The 17,247-nt window shown below is 44.3% G+C and overlaps 1 protein-coding gene across 2 annotated transcripts in view; it reads right to left on the bottom strand.

The window, feature by feature from the left end:
* The window catches only part of kcnq4 (potassium voltage-gated channel subfamily Q member 4), a 41,870-nt gene that overhangs the window by 10,273 nt on the left and 14,350 nt on the right, over positions 1-17,247 (bottom strand). For both annotated transcript variants that reach the window (XM_071904600.2, XM_071904601.2), the window contains exons 2-9: positions 4,531-4,621; positions 3,438-3,564; positions 3,019-3,194; positions 2,177-2,302; positions 1,792-1,902; positions 1,586-1,681; positions 1,363-1,451; positions 194-319 (exon numbers count right to left, since the gene is read on the bottom strand). In XM_071904600.2, coding sequence (XP_071760701.2) covers positions 194-319; positions 1,363-1,451; positions 1,586-1,681; positions 1,792-1,902; positions 2,177-2,302; positions 3,019-3,194; positions 3,438-3,564; positions 4,531-4,621 — 942 coding nt within the window. The remainder of the gene's footprint in view (positions 1-193; positions 320-1,362; positions 1,452-1,585; positions 1,682-1,791; positions 1,903-2,176; positions 2,303-3,018; positions 3,195-3,437; positions 3,565-4,530; positions 4,622-17,247) is intronic.

The raw sequence follows: 17,247 nt of genomic DNA, 5'->3' as shown, positions 1-17,247 counted from the left end.
ACAAAGACCAGGGAGCAGTCAGCCTTAAGTTTGTTGAATGTATCTACTGTTCTATAAAACCATTTTGTCTGTGGTGTGCTGTGTATTGTTCTGATCGTGTTTGGGTGTCTGTGCATGAGCATGAGTGTACGTTTGTGCACCCATGTGGATGTACTGTAAGGCTGGGAAATGTGAGAGGTGGCGGGGTGCGTACCTGTCCCCCGACAGATAGGGGGAGCTGTAGGGCCGCAGCCCAGACAGCAGCGTGTGGTAGGAGTTGTGGAGAACCTTCTTGGCGCTACGCTGTCGCTGGAGATGACTGAACAGTAGCGTCAGTTCTCTGACACCCACGTGCAAAAATAAAAAAAAACAAAACACATGACAAATGGAAAAAAAAAGCAAATGATGAAAAACTCATAAAAAAAGGAGGCCAAATTAACGATCCAAACTTTTAAAAGAAGGGGAACACTTGAGGGAAATAATGTGTGCATGATGTGTGGAAGATCAGGTTTAAGATATAATGGTAACGTGAAAGAGTCTTGACTTATGATGTAAATGAAAAGTAAAAGCAGACGTATGTTTCTATTTGTGTTTCTCACATTCCCCTCCTTTTAAGCAAACAAAATTAGTCAAATTAATACATAAATGCACAATATAATAAACCACCGGGTAGAACAAAATTCATGAAATCACAAGATAAATAGTGGTGGCATTAGATTTTGAAGGGCTGGGGCCTGAATATAATGGGGGGATTTAAAAAGAAATTGAATAGAGAGGAACCCAACACCATTCAACTTCACTGATGCCACCACTAAACAAATTAAACTGATCGGGTGATTTTTCAAGGGAAATAGGGGTAAGTGCAATGTGTGCTATGATATGTGTGTATATTGCTGTTGTAAGGTGAAACCCTTGCATCTCCAAAATGTCAACTTTTCAGGAAAAACTCATTATGTCTCATTTTCAGCTTGACTACCAGACATTTTTCAGTTTTTCCAATGGGTTTTCAAGGGCTTCCATAGACCCAAGCGTCGCAGAACTTTCTCAACCCATAGAGGACCAAGTAATCCTTCAATTTATTAAGTTAAAACATGAAAATCACCAAGACTGGAGTTACAAGGTTTCCACCCAATAACGATGATATGCATGTATGGGTGGGGGCAATGTACAAAACAAAGTATCACTAACTACTGTAGACAATTCACTATGTGCCGCCTAAGAGATTTTGCGATGCAACTCTCAAATTTCTGCTGGCCTTTATATTATAACACTTCAGACAAACTACCAAAGACAGCTCAAATGTTATGGTGCTCATGGCTGAATCCACAAGTCCGGCCAGTGCCAAACAGAGAGCACCAGGGACTGATGGGAGCGAGCACTTACCTGAAGGAAGGCAACATGCTGTCATAGAAGTACCATGTAGCTGTTAGATAGGAGTGCTGGGCGTCTGTAGAGTAGAGACGCCACGCAGCCTGGAGAAAGACACACATACACACACACACACACAGCAAATTGACAGGTGACACCCTCCGCGACTATCCATGAAGTGAGTGTGAATTTACCATAATGCAAGACAGCCTAAATTCCTCTCTGTCTCTCTCATTACCTGTATCAGGTTGGCGGCTGGCGTCCTTCTCTTCTCAAAGTGCTTCTGCCTGTGCTGTTCTTGAACCTTCAGGGCAAAGCCTGACCCCAGAATGCCCTGAGGGAGGGGTCAGAGGTCACACCAACATCATCAGTCCAAATCTGACTGGCTGAGGGAGGGAGGGGGGGGGAGACTGACAAAGGCGTGAGCGAATAGGAGAGACTTACGGCAGGCAGGGCGAAGAAGGAAACTCCCAGGAGAGCGAAGCCAGCTGCTAGGAGCCGCCCTTGCCAGGTACGAGGAGTCTTGTCACCATAGCCAATAGTGGTCAGGGTAATCTAGGTGTGAAAACAGACAGAAGAAGCACACACATCCACACACACACACACACACAATGTAATAAGTCTATTAAAATGTGGCCTGCAGTGCTGGGTAAATAATAACACAGCGGCCTACACTGGCACAGCACACTGTATGTGCCAGTATAAAAAGATCTGCGGCCTCTTGGGAATCTTCCCCTCCAAACATAGCGGCTTGTGTGTTCAGGGATTAGTTCTACAGACTCAGCACTTGTGTGTGTGTGTGTGTGTGTGTGTGTTGTGCAGTACTCACAGTCCCCCACCAGAGGGAGTCTGCATAGGTGTTGAAGTCTGAGTTGATGTCCTTCTCTGCCAGGTAGACCAGGAAGGAGGCAAAGATCAGAACGAGGAAACCTATATACCAGGCTGTGATCAGCTCCTGATAGAGGGAGGGATGGAGAGAGAGAGAGAGAGAGAGAGAGAGAGAGAGAGAGAGAGAGAGAGATCATGTATCAATCACTATTGCCAGCAGCAGTCATAAGCAGCAGCAGCAGCATCTTTACCATGATAATCCCTGCTGTCATTACCAAATCACTATCATCATTATTGGCTAAATTCCCATCATCATCATAATATTTGGCTTCCAGTTTGACTTGGCTGGGAAATTGGGACAGCTGATGTATCAATTCATCATCATCATCACTGTCCACATCATTATAATGTTTTGTAGCCGACCAGTGGGTGTCAGGTGTTTTAGTCAGCATAAATACTAATAACTAATTGCCAAAAATGAGCAACAGAAGGGGGGTTTGGTCTTTGAGGTCAGTGAATCTAATCTAGTAATTGATAGTCATCAGTTGACTCAGCACTTTCTCCATCTGTGGGTCATGAGTGAATAAGGTATTTGTCCCAGTGGTAGCCATCATGACTATCACCAGCATCAGGCTCCTTCCACCTCCTCATGTGATCCATAACGCCTAATTTGGCCACCATGCATAATTATTACAGCCAACGTATACCTGACATTTGCCTAATTTTCCATATTTGTGTAAATTACAAATTCCAACAGTCGTCACATTTAAAATCATACTTGAATATAAACCAGAGAGAGAGAGAGTTTGACGAGTACAGTCTCAGGCAGGGTCTCTTCCCCACCTTGCTGTGAGCGTAAACCACTGAGCCCAGTAGTTTCCAGGTGCCTCCTCGCCGGTCCATGCGAACCATGCGCAGGATCTGCAGGAAGCGCATGCTGCGCAGGGCCGAGGTGGCGAAGATGTTGCCCTGCGTGCCCGCCGCGATCACCGCCAGAGACGCCACAAACACTATAAAGTCTGAGGAGAAGGAGATGGAGGGAGATGGGAGAACAGGAGGAGTTATGAGGTGATAATGTCTGTAAGCAAACTCACACACACACAGTAAACACAGGCATAAAGGTTTAGTACACAAGCTATTTTACTATTCTATACTGTCTATTATATATTTTTACACATGCAAACATTCCCATGAACGCACACAGCACTTTTAAGTACATTTGGGTATATGTACTGTTCACACACATACACACACACACTAACCTATAACACAGAAGGGCTTCCTGGCGAATCGTAGCCGTCCCTGCCATCCACGGTATCGGCAGCAACAGCCAGCTGCCCAGACCCTGATGAAGTACTCCATCCCAAACACCACTATCATCACAAACTCCTACAAAACACACACACACACACACACACACACAGAGAGACATACACACACCGGTCAGTGACAGGCAGAGGTCAAAGGGCACTTCATAATGCATGACAGAATATATGTAGGGAGAATAATTTAATTTGTATATTATTTCTATATTATTTACACACCCTATGTCCCATTTAGAAGCCCTTTGCCATAACATTGAGCATTTATTTGAATTGACCTGGCTGGTAAAATAAAGGCTGAAGATGTTAATTACATACAGCACTAACATATCATATTTACTGACAAATGATGAAAGTTATCATCAGAGGATCATGGTAGTCTATTAATATATCATTCTGTGAGTCTTTCTTTGTCTCTACTCTCTACTTGGCATGGGACTGTATGGGCAGTTCCAGGTGAACTGAACCAATCGGTCATTAGAGGGAATGTTCATGTAAGTAAAGTCCACTAATGGCAGAACGCCCGCTAATGGCTGAGTGATTGATCGAACGAATGAAAGGAGGGAATGTGAAATCGTTAAAAGTCAAGAGTCTGACAATTAAATAACACGCAAGGATGAGCTGGGTGGGGAGAGAGAGAGAGAGAGAGAGAGAGGGCAGAGGAAGAGTCAGATTAACACTGAGGAAGCAAGTGTCCATTACCTTTCACTGAAGCAGCTGGAGTACACAGGAAGAGTAGAGATTATGGGATAGCTATTAGGATTAGTGGATCATGTCTGTGATTTCCTACGTTGTCAACAACACCTGAATCCTCCCGCCTGCTTACATGGCTGTTTCTGCCTCCGCCCACACAGCAACACGTGCGCAAGCGTACACACACACACTGCAGCAAGTGTGACGGACAGGAGATGGATGCAGGCCATATGCAGTAATGTAAGAGAGGTAGCGTGTGTGTGTGTATGTGTGTGTGTGTGTGTGTGTGTGTGAGAGACTGAGAGACGGACAGAGACGGACGGAGAGAGAGAGATCTTACCAGGATGAAGAGGCCTTCGTTGGCCAGCTTATGGTGGTCAGGGATGGTGGAGAACACAGACAGCACCAGACAGCTGAACACCAGCAGGAAACTGAAACACACACACACACACACACACACACACACACACAGGTCACACACACAGGTCACTACACACATCTCAAAATGCACACATAGGAATTAAGAAATCTCTTGGGATCAAATGTGCTAAAGAAAATTAAAAAAAAAAACTCATTAAAATCTGCTTTGTTCACTCTCTGAGTGATTAGCCAACAGAGAAAAAACAAATTGCGAATAAGCAGGAAAAGATTTGTTGATCCATAACATAATACTGATACCGCATGCACAGTCATAAGAAATCAGAGGCATAAGCATTGGGACAGTGGAATGAAATCTAGTTCTTTTTGGTACACTCAGGAAATGTATATTTTAATTAAAATATACAAGAAATAACAATACAGATATAGTTATTATTATCAAAGAATGTAAATGAGGCATACATACAAGTGTATCACTGGACAAGTTGTCCAGTGATTTTAACTTGTTTCCAGACCTATTCTGTGATATTTTCAGTCAAATTATCTCACTGCACTGGAAGATAATCTTGCTAGTTCCAATAAAATTCACTTGATACATGCCAATATGACTTATTTCAAGAAATCATCATTAAACAATCAAGAAAGTCTTGAAACAAGTTACATTATCCTGAAAAAAAAAAAGTAAAATTTGTTGAAACTTAAAAATTATCTGCCAGTGCAGTAAGATGATTTCACACAAAAAAAAAGCTTGATAAGTTTGGATACAAGACAAAATAACTTATTATCATGTCATCTATAGACCCATTAAGGTAATTGATTTTTATTAATTGCAAAGTTCAGTGACATTAAATGTGCAGCAAGAAAAATATTACATTATATATATATATATATATATGAGTCATATGACCTCATCCCTTTCAAAGGAATTCTTCATCACCGGCTGTACGGACAGAAAGTAGCGTCTTGTACAAGTAAGGGCCACTTCAGTTTCAGGACTGGCCCGCAATAAAACACAGCATAAATTCTGGCAAATTGTCTCTAATGTTCTAGCTGCTTTCATGTTAGTATAAACACTTCATCTCCTCCGAGGGAAGTGATGTAGAAGTGATGGTCGTGTTTCTGAAGCTCCAGCAGCAGAATAAAGTCCCACAGCTGACACAGATACAGTCTGCTCTAAAGTCTCCATCGTTAACTCTGGTCACATCAAGCAATATGTAATAATAATACTTTCTGTTTTAAAGACTGTGGAGGCATGGAAGGTCTTGATGAGAGCTTTGTCCATCCTGTCTTTACACTGGTAAGACTATTATCGTATAGAGATTTAGTTTGCAGTGGATTATCACACGCGGCTATTACATCCATGATGTAAATGCCTGTTTCAGACCTGGGAGGTCAATGTCAATATGACAATGAGACACTGAATTTGAGGCCTAAATGCTTCTCAACTGACATCAGAGAGACAGCCCCCTTTTTTCAGTTCGTCAAAATCAAGTTAAGCACTCAAACAGTGTTTTCCACAGTGAGAAGAACTGAACAGTCTTCACGTCAGAGCGATACCCTGGATTGTATTCAAACTTGTTTTCAATCATCAAAATCTACAGATTCTAGGATCATCACATTGGCTGGCAAGGCAATCAGGAGCCTGATGGAGCGGGTGGAGCTCCAGCCTCCTCAGCCTCTGGGAAGTGTTGGTGCTGGTCGTCCCCAAAGTGCTGCAGGGCTTCTCAAACCCCTCATATCATTCATGAGGTTGGAGTCACACAGCAGGCCACACAGGCTACAGCAGCCTGACGATATGTCTGTGACCACAGAATGATCATGTAAGACCACGTTAGGCAAAGGAATAAGAGCGAAGAAAGAGAGAGATAGAAGGGTTTTTTGCGAGCAGTTAAAAGTGGGTAGACACACACACACACACACACACAAAGATACACATACACAGTCACACCATGTGAATACAGTGAAGCGGGGCAGGATTAGCCAGGCAGCAGCTGCTGGCCCTACTGATCTAGATGTCACATCTCAAAGTTTGAGAACACTTGTTAGACTCTAGACCAGTTCTCCTGGCCACACACAATGGTTCTCTTTCGCTTGTATCATTAATGTGATCACCAAGTCTCTCCCCGGGGTTAATGTGTGTGAAATGAAATGCATTCCAAGCAGTCCCATTAAATAGTTGTGTGATAAATAGGTTCAAGCCAGATAACAAAGCAGTGCTGGTCAGCCATTGTACAGAGAAAAATGCAAATCTATATTCAGCACAGTATCTCTGCACAGGTGAGTTATTGATCCCCACAGTGAAATTCTCTGTTCGCTCGCCCCGCTCATTGCTACATTACAATGATGACAAGGGCAGGAAGCAACAAGGAGCAGAATAACATCACACAGAGCAAGCGGAGAGGAGATACTGGCAAGTCGCAAACAAAAGAATCCATCCATCCACAATCCAATCATTCCATTCGTGTCAACATAAACAGAAGAGGAAGAACGCAGCGATAGCAAAGGAGACATTTCCTCCCAGACTGACACACTCTAATCAGTTCAAACTGTGGGGAGAGGAAGAGCGAGGGGGTGCGATGTGGGTCAGCGGCGGTACGATAGCGCTGTGTGTCTGGCATCGGCCTCGCAGCAGACATGGCAGAGGACAGCAGGAAGGAAGGATGGGAGAGACGTCAGCGATTGTGGAGATTCCAGCCAGCGACCTCTGACTCGTCTATCTGTTACACACCCGTTATCTGGACCTGGTGTCTGAGCGGGGATAATGGCTTGCGATTGGTAATTGTAGGATATCAGGGATAAGTGGGCATCAAATTCCTGGTAGTACAAATATCCAATTAGATCCCATCTGCAGTCATTTATACTGTGAATCTGACAAACCTGGACATAAACCCCCTCATCTCCGTTCACCATCTCAAACTGCCTACAGAAAGACTTCTGTGTTTGTCACCACATGTGCGAGGAGTGAGTGAACGAGCGAGCGCCCCGACTGTTTTTGTTTTCGTCTGCCTGCCTGGCCACAGTTTCCAGATGGTGGGACACTACAAATAGAGAAGACAAAGTGGCTCTTAGACAGCGAGAAAGACACCGGGCAGCAAGAGTGAATAAACAGACACCCCCCCCCCCAAATCACTACTGTATAGTTCTCAGGCCGGCGACGCATGCATGGGGGAGAGTTTGTGCTTCAGCGTCAGCATTGGGAAAGTTACTTTGAAAAACGCACTCAGATGATTCTTGCAAACGATGCACGCTGGTCGTTCATCAACTGAGTAATGTGCTGACTAAAATGTCTGTCTTTTCCCCCTCAATTAACTCAAAGCAATATGTGTATTTCCTCAAGGAGAAGATTAGTTGGGCATCTCAGGTGGCATCTTTCATTGACTTGTGCTTTATGACGGGAAATGAGTTACGGCATGGTTTGCCCGATCGACAGCTCTGCTTTTGCAAAATGCACACACAACACTCCAGTAGAAACAACTTGTCATGAAAGCAACTCTGCATTACCCGAATAACTGATAATACCTCCCTAAGAATACTATCTGTTATATAACTGCAGTTACCGCCAGCATTGCTCCCCATATCCGTTCATGCAGCCATAGATGAATGAATAGGATGCAGCCAGCCGCACTGTGTAATCACAAAGTAGATTTCTGTTGGGTATCATATGACTCAAACCCCTCAGAGCTCGTCTCATTCAGACCACAAGCCACAGTCAGGCCTCAAATCACAATGTCTGCCATTCTGACATATGGCTGCAAAATGCCGCTTACACCATCTACGCTGAATTCTTCTAACCAGTCCTTACAGGGGATTTCACTGTCCTCCATTATTTTTTAAAAAAAGGAGTGAAATTCAAAGAAGACATTATTTCTAGGACTGAAAGAAGGGATTCTCTCTATTCTCGTTATATATCCATTTAACACGTTAGTGAACAGATTCAACAACATATCCTGCTTTTAAGACAGCAAAGCAGTCCTGGGTCTGTTGTCATTTTGGATTTCTATTCTTGGTTTTACACTAAAATTAGTATTTAAAAATAAAAGGATCCAGTCTCCCAAACAGGAAGTATGTCTCCTAAATGGTATTCCTTCGCTATCAATAAAGTTATCAATAAAAATGCTTTTCAGCAAAATTATGTTGGACCCACAGTCAGTTGAAAATCACAGTAGCGGGATCTGTTGTTGAATCTGTTTACAAACGTGTTAAATTTCAGGCTATTTTCGGCCTCATTCAAATGAATGGGAAGTAAAAATCTGAACGCCACAAACTCGTCCAGCTGCATCAGATCTTGCTGAGTGGTTTATATTCTGGTTTGCGTGGCGGTCAAGTGCTAAATAACTCCCACGTTAAAACTAAGTGGAATACTGTTTTAAACTGATAATATCATCTAAAACATTAGAGGGAGTACAGGGTCAATTTTTTGGCTGGTTCATTTATCATTTAGGAGGATCCTATTTGATCGGCTCTGTCCTCTGTGTTCAGCTACAGCTCCTCATACGGAGTAAAGTGACCGGAGATCATAATACCAGGTATGAAGCCGACACACAGCAACTCCCACCCAGCCGCCAGGAGGACACCTCGACTCCAATCTGCTTTGCTGTCGCAAAAAAAAACAACAAAGGGTCAGAAAACAGATGAGGAGGGTAAAGAGATATTTAGGCCATGCGTGATGCATGTGGAGAGAGAGTCACATTTCTGCTGAGGGCACACTTTCAGCCACAGCCCCCCCTACCTCCACCCACCCACCCAACACCACCAGCCACTATCCCTTCCCTTCCCCCTGTTCAGGGAAATGTCAATTAAGAGCGACGCATCAGTGGAAATCCACCAAATCAGCAGGGTTTGTCTCGGGGGAAGTCAAAAGAAAATCTGCTCGGTCCTGAGTGCTTTACTGTTCAGTCTCAACAAAGTATCTTCATACTGAAATATATCAATAAAGATGTCTGGAGGGGGACAGGATTCATGCTTGAGGACTGAGAGAGGGGAGAAACGGTATTGATGACTATGTAATTGCACAAAAACAACCCAGTTGAAATGTACTATGTAAGCACTTTGACGGAGCCTATATAATGTGAAGGAAGGAAATGTAAATATCAGAATTAATAATGCTCTCTCATGGCCAGGACAATCATAAAAAAAATCATTAAATATCTCTTTAGGGGTAAACATCACAATGTCGCTGCTTTCTAGCCTGTTAAAGTCAGTGAGTCTAAAGCAGATTAAATGCAACGAGAGTCCCTTTAAAGTCCTCTGCCTACACATCCTCTCCCGGTCTCACTCAGTCCTGCACCCTTCCTCTTCTGTATTTCAAAGTCACGTCCACTCCCTCGGCCTACACCTCTCTCCACCTCCCTTGCTCTGTTCTGAACCTCTCCGGGTCGTCCCTGCCCTCCAGCGACTCCGGTCTGAAACCGCTGTGGTTCCTGGCAGCGATCGTCCCGCTGACCTCAGACCGGCCGTCTCATCTGTCCCTCTGCGGCCCGTGGCTCTCCGGTGCCAGAGCGCCTGGCGAACGCTGGCACAGAGGACGGGCGAGGGGCCGCTGGAGGTCTGGTGTGTGTGAAGACACCACATCCACCACAGGATTTTCCAGACTGTGTCACCTCGTCTACAATAACAAACCCAGCCAGCCCGCGCATGTGACCCATCCAGGGGCGAAGGGAGGAGAAAGTGAAGGGAGCGCATGACTCAGCTCAAGCATTATAAATGGGTATGCTAATGTATAGGCGCACTATGTGTCCTGTACTGAGTCAAAAAGACCATGATGATATAAAAGATAAATTATGATACGCGAAAGTCAACCACTCAAGAGGTTTACTGTAAGCCTGTCTGCATTAATAATTGCTCCAGAACTTTTAGAAAGAATAATGCATGCTCTGCTATATACACAGAATATCTGACTTTTCTCCGAAACCCAACCGAGTGCAATTTGTCTCGTGGACACTGTGGAGAAACAAGAAAAATGCAAGCGCAGTAAGAAAGAAAAGAAGGAATGAAAAGACAGAAAGAAAGAAAGAAAGAAAGAAAGAAAGAGAGAAAGTGAGAGAAAGAGCAGTGAGGAAAAATAAGACTGTGAATGTTTGAAGTGTTCTCGTTCGTTCAGATCCCAGGTAACTCTGCCTCCAAACTCTAACTGTTACACACCACAACCTTCCGCGTGTAAGTGCAATTGTGGTAAGTGCAAAAAAGGTACAATTTGGCTCACGGCCTGTAAAACTCCAGAGGGCCATTGTGCTGCTGGTGGGGCAGGCAGCAAATAAATGTACAGCAGCCTACAGGGCAAACAGATTGCTTTTAATGGAAGCTAGGCCGGCCGGGGGCTTTTACTGCTGTTTTCCTGTAAGCATACATAAGTGAAAAGGAAGATCTCACATTACTCTACCTGGACTGTGAAAATAACATTTTAGCGTGATAAGGAGGCAGCGAGAGTGGTAATAAATGTATATGACGTGGTGTGTTACTATGTGTGTGTGTGTGTGTGTGTGTGTGTGTGTGTATTCAGTACTCTCTGCCATGCCAGTCAGTGTGCATGGCAGGGAGAGTTGGAGCTGTACTGTGGGAGAATGCACCTCTGATTCAATCAACACTGGATGATAAAGCAGCTATCAGTTACACACAACAGGGGAGGCGGGAAGGGAGGGAGGGAGGGAGGGAGAGAGAGGGAGAGGGAGGGAGGGAAGGAGAGAGAGAGAGAGAGAGAGAGAGAGAGGGAGGGAGGGAGGGAGAGAGGGGGATCAGGATGTGGCAATGAAGAAGATTGAGAGGGAAGAAGCAGAAAAGTGGAAGCTGAGGCAGAAAGATAGAAATAAGGGAGAAAGATGAGAAGACAGATGGTTGATGATGGAAAGGAAAGAGAGAGTAGCCTGCAGCGATGCCGGGAAAAGGAGGGAAAGGAGAGAAAAACAGGAGAAAAGAGAGAGAGAGGTGGGGGATGAACTTAGACGTGAACTGAAAGGGCCCTGGGGTCATGTCATTCTCAGAGCCTACTCTGTGTGCGTGTGAGTGTGTGCGCGTGTGCGAGCATATGTGTGTGTGTGTGTGTGTGTGTGTGTGTGTGTGCGGCGCCAGCACTGATCGATGATCCTCTGAATGAAGACTTTCAGGCATTGACCCACAAGCCGTGCACGAGCGGCAGGTGTACAAACACACAAACACACGCACGCAGCCCAATTATTGAACACACACACACACACACACACACACACACAGATGCCCTCCGAAAGGACATGCACAGGTAAACATATAGACCTGCTCAAACAAACGGACCAAAAAAGCTCACTCACAACATGATAATTATTTATAGCAGAGGCTGATAGACATGTATCGTAAACTGAAAGAAGTGTCACCTTGGAAAACCCTTCACACCTTCACCATGTATACAGCCTGTACACAACACTGTAGCTACACACACCCAGCGCTGACACACACACACACACACACACACACACACTCATTCAGCAGCTAACAACTACCAAATGAGCACCAAAGAGAGGGAGGAGAGAGGAGAGAGGAGAGGAGAGTGAAGAGCGAGAGTGTCGTAAGCACAGAGAGAGAGAAGGGAGGGAGACGGGGGAGAGGAGAAAGAGAGGAGAAAGGTGGAAACAGTAGAAAGAGTTATTAATAGCGTTTCTCTCTCCTTAAATAGCGACTGCAGGCAAAATGTGCGCAGGTAGGCTGTAGAGCACAGCATAGCTCAGAACAGGCCAGCCTCCAGGCCTGTTAGCTACCCCCCATACAACCCCCTCGTCTTTGGGGACCGCAAACTTTTCAAGGCAGGAACAAAAAAAAACAACAAAAAAAAACCCAACACACAAACAAATAAGGAATGAGAAATGCTTTTTCACGGGGGAAAGGAGCTGACTGAGCGATTTAGAGGCTCTAGCAGCGGCGCATGCTCCGGGAAGAGAGGAAGGGAAAAAAGAACTGACATAAGAGCACTGTGTAAAAATGAGAGGATTGGGCTTGTTTTTTTTTCTGAATGCCGCAACCTTCAAGAATATTATGTGACTAAATGAATTATTTACATAACTGAAAAACAGAGTTGTGTAATGAGTGCTGGTCACACTGGTCAGACTTTACTCAAGTACTGTACTATTACAATTTTGAGGTACTGGCACTTTACTTTATAATGGAATATTTCCATTTTGTGAGGCTTTATACTTTTCCTCCACCACATTTCAGAGGGAAATATTGTACTTTTTCGGCTGTAGTTACTAGTTACTTTGCAGAATAAGGTTTTACATGCAAAACATATGATAAAGCTCAAAAAAAGTGATGCAACTCCCCAACAGTATATGGAGCAGTTAGACCTACAACATTAAAATACTTCTTACAGGTTAACGCATCAATAATTTAACACTCTGAAAGGGACTGTTCTTCAGAATGAGTACTTTTACTTTTGATACTTAAGTACATTTTACTGCCAATACTTCTATACTTCTACTTAAGTAAAAATTTGGATGCAGGACTTTTACTTTTACTGGAGTATTTTTCCATTAAGGTATTGCTACTTTTACTCAAGTAAAGGGTTTGAGTACTTTTTCCACCACTGTCTACCGGACACCTCCACACAAATAATTTGGTTTACTACGCACACAGACCCTACACACACGAAAGCGTCATACACTCCCACACACTCATGGTCACTCTCCCAAACACACACACACCTACCGTACAGCCCGGACACATTCACACGCCTCTCCATGAGCCATCATGCGACTGTAAATTATCCCCCTCCACCACTCGTCTGCCACACTGTTCCATTGTCTGTCCGCAGATGATGCATTTCAAACAGAGTGCCAATTAGATTGATACATTTTCCTTTGCTGGAAAATGTCACACCCAGTCACAGCAGCCTTGAGAGTATCAAACCATGCTCACACACATACACACAAACACAGGGCCTGGGCTCTCACTCAGCCAATGTTACATCACGATATCTGAGCCCCTTGTTTCCTGCATTTGATTCATTGCCACCGTTCCTTTAGTATGAATAAAAACTGCGTAAACAGAAGACTTTTTCCCGTTACTGAATGTGTGTTCCCAGCCGTCTCAAACAACCTGGCACTTACACCTCTGACACCGGCTTACAGTCATATGCAACAATATCTGTATATATCACACTGAAATGGATGACTTGGCTTAAGGATGGAGTGATTCTTCTCACCAGGTGTGGAGACTCATTTCAGAGATATATCAACATCCTCAACCAATACAAAGAAACTGTTCAGCTGTTGTTTTCCAGAAAATGAGTCAGAAAAACTTCATGAACTCCCCATGACATTTCCAGAAAAGTATAATATTTTAATGGTTTCCTTTGGATCCAATCTGGTCCAGGATTTTTCAGTTCCGAGACAAAATTCCACGTGCAATCAGTTTGGAATAATTAGACCACTAACAGGAGAGAAAACACCCACTAAATCAAATGAGCAGGCCTGAGCTCCCATATTAAATGTCCTATTCCTATGGTTACACTGCAAAAACATGTCTAGTATTGAGTCTTAAAATCTTGTTTTCCCCAAAACAAGTGAAAACATCTTAATCAATAATTGAACATAATTGTACTTGTTTCCTGTGCAGTTTCACATTTAGAGGAATGTGACAGTATCTTGGAAGACAGTCCGTCACTCCACAAGTACCAAGAAAAAGTCACTTGATTCATGAACATTCTTGAAATAAGTTAATTTGCATTGCAAATAAGTGAAATTATCTCACCGCATTGGTAGATATTTCTCACTTGCTTTAAGAAAAAAAGGTTTTGAGACTAGCTGACTTGTTAAAATGGATTCTTTGCAGTGACTGTGTGTACACTTCATCCTTTATATCTGCCTCAAGCCCTCTTCTCACCATCGGACTTGATTCATTAAATGAATTGCTTTATGCATCATAACTCAGCAGCATTTCAATACATTTCTTGATGCACTTTACACTCCCATTTCATACCCATTAAATTCCCATACAAAGTAAGTACTGTATGTTATGAAGTAGGTTTAAATATGAGCTGTGAAGATGGTTTATCCATAGAATTTGACTTTTTTTTTTGACTATCATGCACTACACACAAGTGATACGACAAATCTAGAAATTTCAAGATTTATGTAGCATATTTCTGATATATTCAGTTTTATATTGAATAATGTGTTAGTGAGTATTGTAGTGAACTTGGCACTGGTTGTTTGTTGTGGCTCAGTGACATCAATGTGTGGTTTGGATGGTTAGAGAAAGAGGAATTATGGGCAATATGGTCTATATGGGCAATATATCTGACCAGTAAATGGGGCTAAATGAAATTCTGTAACCACAGAGGAAGGTTTCATGAGGGCTGTACACAAGTGTACGTACGTGTGTGTGCATGTGTGTGTGTGTGTGTGTGTGTGTGTGTGTGTGTGTGTGTGTGTGTGTTTGTGCTGTGTGTCCAAACCTGGGTAAAATAGTAATTGCAAATAATTCTGGGTGCTTGTTTTGACCTGGTTGGAATACCAGACCAGGACAATTCAGTGTGAAATTATAGAATTATAAAAAAGTATACTACACTTTCCTACTGATGGAAAAGGAAGCTGGGAAAATGAAACTGTATGATTATCATCCACAATATTGACATCACTTGTCCACTAAGCTGGAAAAATTGGTGGCCCTTTTAAAGATTGGAATGAGCGAACAATCAGACGTAAGCATGCACACACACACACACACACACACACACACACACACACACACACACACACCAAACCTCCCATCCCACCCCAACGCACACCTAACCAGAAGAGCGGCTCTCCTTATCAAGGCCCATTGTGTGTGTGGCTTTGTCTGACGCCGCTCGCCTGTTATTATAAAAGCTCTGTGCTGCTTGCTGACTTGGCGTCAGGGCAGAGTGCTGTACAGCGGCTAGATGCTAACGGGGTGGAGGCGAGGTGCTGAGAGAGCTCTGACATTTAGCCGTGGTATTGTTAGCACCACCTAGCTAATTAGCGCAGAGTCTACAAACCCTTCAGTAGGTGGGCTGCCACTTCACACGCCACTCAGCCGTGCGCTTGTATAACGCTGACATTTCACCGCTCATTGCACCGGTGGGCTAGCTCCACCCTAACAAAGCCACCCAGGACGCAGAAACAAGCGGCCATGACGCACCCATACCGTTTGGATCAGCAGGGGAAAGGTCTTTGTTGACAGTAAGGGGGAGGCAGAGAAGATTCTGGGCTTTGCTTCTGAAGCTTACAGTAATAGCAGGACCAGACCATGCTCCACTCCGAGCCAATCAAGTGACTTGCCATGATGTACAGAGGTTCACTATATGTTCCTCAACCCCCCCCCCCCCCCCCCCCCCCCCCCCACCACTACCACCACCACCACCACCACCACCATCACCTTTGCCGAGGGCTACTAGTGGATTTCGGGCCAATCATCATTACTCTGTGACAGGTCTAATCTGGTTACCATGGCAGCAGGGATCTCCAGTGATGGATTACAGTGGGTCAGGGGCAGCTCTCGAGGATTGAGAAAGAACCAAAAGAAAGCAGTTAGCTGTAACATTTGAACTGGGGGTAATGGGATTGGCCCCAGCGGTTTGAAGTGCGGAGTGTGAGAAAGTGAGCCGGGGTCACACACAACCTTGGTGGTCAGCGGATCTCGGGGAGGAGCTGACAGGAATTACAGGGGCTGACCTGAGCCTTCCCCATCGCAGCTATATACCTAACCTCAACCATTAACACTTAATCTTTTTCCATTGTGGTGACTGGCAAAAATGTCCCAAGAAGTAATTTTTAATGACTTGTGAGGACGTCTGGCCCTCCAACAACAATTTAACTAACTTCTTCATGTGCACATAAAGACAAACAAATCAGGAGCACTAAAAAGCTTTATTTGTCCCAGATATAATGTTCTGAAATCAATACCAAGCAAGTAGCAGTAAAGTCAAGACAGCTACCCTATTAAAACCCTGGAAAACAGAACACACCATCTCCGCAGCACCACCTCTGTGTTGGCAGTTGGTTGCCATGGCAGCGACCCCGTGACCCCAAGGCTGTAGTTCCCTCTTTGATGATGATCCCTCTGTTGGCATGAAACAGATGTGCGGTGGCTGCGGGGTGGTAAGGTCTGCGCTGAGGGCCCCATATCTGTCCGCTAACGTTATCTCCACAGTGCTCTTATAGCAGACCAGTAACTCAAAAACACTGGTACCAAGTTCACATCACACGGAGGGCTGCACTGTTTTACTCCTCCTCAGTCCAGTGGCAGCGCTGCTATCCCTCCCTGTCAGAATAAATGTTTGTGTGTGTGTGTGTCTCTGTGTCTTTGTGTAACTGTCAGTGTCTTTATGTATGTATAATTTCAAGACAGAGTCCAGAGCCGTGTGCATGGGCTTACATCACCATCCACTGAACCCCCACAGCCACCACCAGCTTCCACACACACACACACACACACACACACATACCACACGCTCATACTGTACCTATGACTTGTAAACAGATTCAGCCTCGAATAAGACTTGTTGACGGATACGGAGAACTTAGTTTTGGGGAGTGATGTCAACACAGTCCCAGACGGGTTAGTAGGCAAAAGAGCGCTGCTAGCGTAAGAGCGGGTCAAAGGTCACTACTCCTCATGCACTGTCGCATCCTCTTACAGTAAACGTGTCGTAATGTTTTCCTCAAATGAACTGCGCGGCTGTATCACCCTGGAA

The sequence above is a fragment of the Centroberyx gerrardi genome, chromosome 19 (assembly GCF_048128805.1).
Source record: "Centroberyx gerrardi isolate f3 chromosome 19, fCenGer3.hap1.cur.20231027, whole genome shotgun sequence".
NCBI lineage: Eukaryota > Metazoa > Chordata > Actinopteri > Beryciformes > Berycidae > Centroberyx > Centroberyx gerrardi.
Note: the sequence above shows the minus strand (reverse complement) of the source record. Positions and strands in the feature narration are given on the sequence as shown.